Source organism: Rhinopithecus bieti, unplaced genomic scaffold (assembly GCF_001698545.2).
Source record: "Rhinopithecus bieti isolate Rb0 unplaced genomic scaffold, ASM169854v2 scaffold_30836, whole genome shotgun sequence".
Classification (NCBI taxonomy): domain Eukaryota; kingdom Metazoa; phylum Chordata; class Mammalia; order Primates; family Cercopithecidae; genus Rhinopithecus; species Rhinopithecus bieti.
Genome location: NW_016813149.1, coordinates 1 through 1,849, shown reverse-complemented (window position 1 = coordinate 1,849; position 1,849 = coordinate 1). Strand labels below are relative to the sequence as shown.

General features: G+C 47.3%; 1 protein-coding gene across 1 annotated transcript; it reads right to left on the bottom strand.

Annotated features, from left to right (window-relative positions):
* Nucleotides 1–32: 32 nt before the first annotated feature.
* On the bottom strand, nt 33–1,809 carry LOC108512445 (serine--tRNA ligase, cytoplasmic-like). Its single transcript, XM_017847718.1, has 2 exons — nt 1,537–1,809; nt 33–217 (listed from the first exon to the last, which is right to left on the bottom strand). Exons 1-2 carry the CDS (start codon nt 1,807–1,809, stop codon nt 53–55), a joined length of 438 nt encoding a protein of 145 aa, XP_017703207.1. The 3' UTR covers nt 33–52.
* Nucleotides 1,810–1,849: the final 40 nt, after the last annotated feature.

Here is a 1,849-nt window from a genome sequence, read left to right as displayed (position 1 = left end):
AAAAAAAAAAAAAAAAAAAAAAAAAATTTGTTTCTTCTTTATAATCCTATCCTCACTGGCTCCCAGCTCTTACCTTCAAGAAGTACCCTCGACTCCCAGCCACCGCAGCCCCCTTTTCGCCTTCAAAGCCATCTACCATCACCACCAGGTCCACATGAGAGTACTTCTTCCTGACCGTACAATCCCCCCAAATCCTCTCTACTTTGTTGTCTGCATCCTAAGGAAACAGAGCAAGAAAGAAAGATACATGACATGTGATTTTATTTTTTTATTTTTAAATTAAATTATTATTATTATTTGTTTTTGAGACAGGGTCTTACTACTCTGTCATCCAGGCTGGAGTGCAGTGGCACAATGTTGGCTCACTGCAACCTCAATCTTCCAGGCTCCAGTGATCCTCCCACTTCAGGCTTAGCTGGGACTACAGACAGGTGTGCGACACTATGCTCAGCCAATTTTTCTATTTTTTGTAGAGACTGGGTTGTGTCATGTTGCCCAGGCTGGTCTCGAACTCCTGGGCTCAAGTGATCCCCCTGCCTGGGCCTCCCAAAGTACTGGGATTACAGACGTGAACCACCGCGCCAAGCTTGATATATGATTTCTTAATTCTACAACCTCTGTCTTTCCAAACTTTATTCTACGAACAATTTAGCTTTGTGACGTCATCGCTTAACTTAAACACTACTGTGTCTGATAACTAGAGAAGGCAACTTGCTACTCAATGGAGAAGTAATAACTTACGAAGTTTGAGAAGTAATTCTAGGCATGAAACTGGGAAGGATGATTTTCCAAGAGGTCTATAGTATTCTCTCGGTTTTTGTTTTTGTTTTGTTTTTAACCCTTTTAAATGACCTCTTAAATCCTGCACAAGGACAACTCTTCCCAGATAATCGACATTGCCTGGGGTACAGAGGAGAATGTAGATTTTTTTTTTTCCAGGCTCTCATTGGTCCCAGGGCAACATGAGGGTGGACTCGGGGCCCTGACCTCCTGAGTCTGCTCATGGTCTGTGCTCTGCAGCCTCCTGCACACCCCAGCCTGCAGTAAGTTTAATGTTCACCAGGGAATGAATGAAAGAGGCACAGATGGGCCCTGCTCTGGCTGGGGTGTCAGGGAACAAAGGCTGGGCTCCGAGCAGCTTTGTGCAGGGGAAGCTCCCGCTCAGCAGGAAACTTTTATCATGCAGATTTCCCTTCGACCTGCAGCTTCTCAGCGGGGTGTGGGTGAGGGGGTTAGGTTGATTTAGCAGATCCCTCCTACCAGACGCCTGCTACCATGGGCAACATGCAGTGGACGACAGCAGCCCTATTTGGAAGAGATTTCTGTGCCAGGAGTCTCCTCCTACCTGCTGTCTCTGCTACTTCCCAATCAGACAAGGATCTGACTCCTGCAATTCTCAATTGGTGGACAGAGGGAATATACAAAGAACCTGCTTCTGACAGAGAGTGCCAGTGTTCCACAGATCTCCTCCCGTCCCCGCCCCTGCAGAGACAGCAGCCACCTAAGGCTGCCTCCCCCTGCGGCACAGCCACCTACCTCATCGTTACTGATGGGCACAGAAGGGTGCAGAAGGTTCCCAATCTCTCGAAGGTTCTCAAATCGCTCTGCTTCCAGCTTTATCCGCTCCGCGTCACACTTCAGGATGGCTTCGTCAATGAGGAGTCGGACTTTTTTGATTTGTGAGACTTTCAGGTTCTGTAGATGAACAGGCCAGGCCCATAAGCAGGACAGTGAGGCAAGGACAGCACAGGAATAAGATTTGGTTGCCCTAACCCTGTTGTGCTCTAAAGAGAACCCTTGCAGTAGCATTTTAAAAGCTGGAAACGAAGACTTCTAAGAACTGAGATTG

Excerpts from the sequence above, each read along its gene's own strand:
- LOC108512445 (XM_017847718.1), bottom strand. The coding sequence starts at position 1,809 with ATGCTACTGCAAGGGTTCTCTTTAGAGCACAACAGGGTTAGGGCAACC. Across the intron at positions 218-1,536 it reads TGCCCATCAGTAACGATGAG|GATGCAGACAACAAAGTAGA; the intron begins GTAGGTGGCTGT and ends CTGTTTCCTTAG.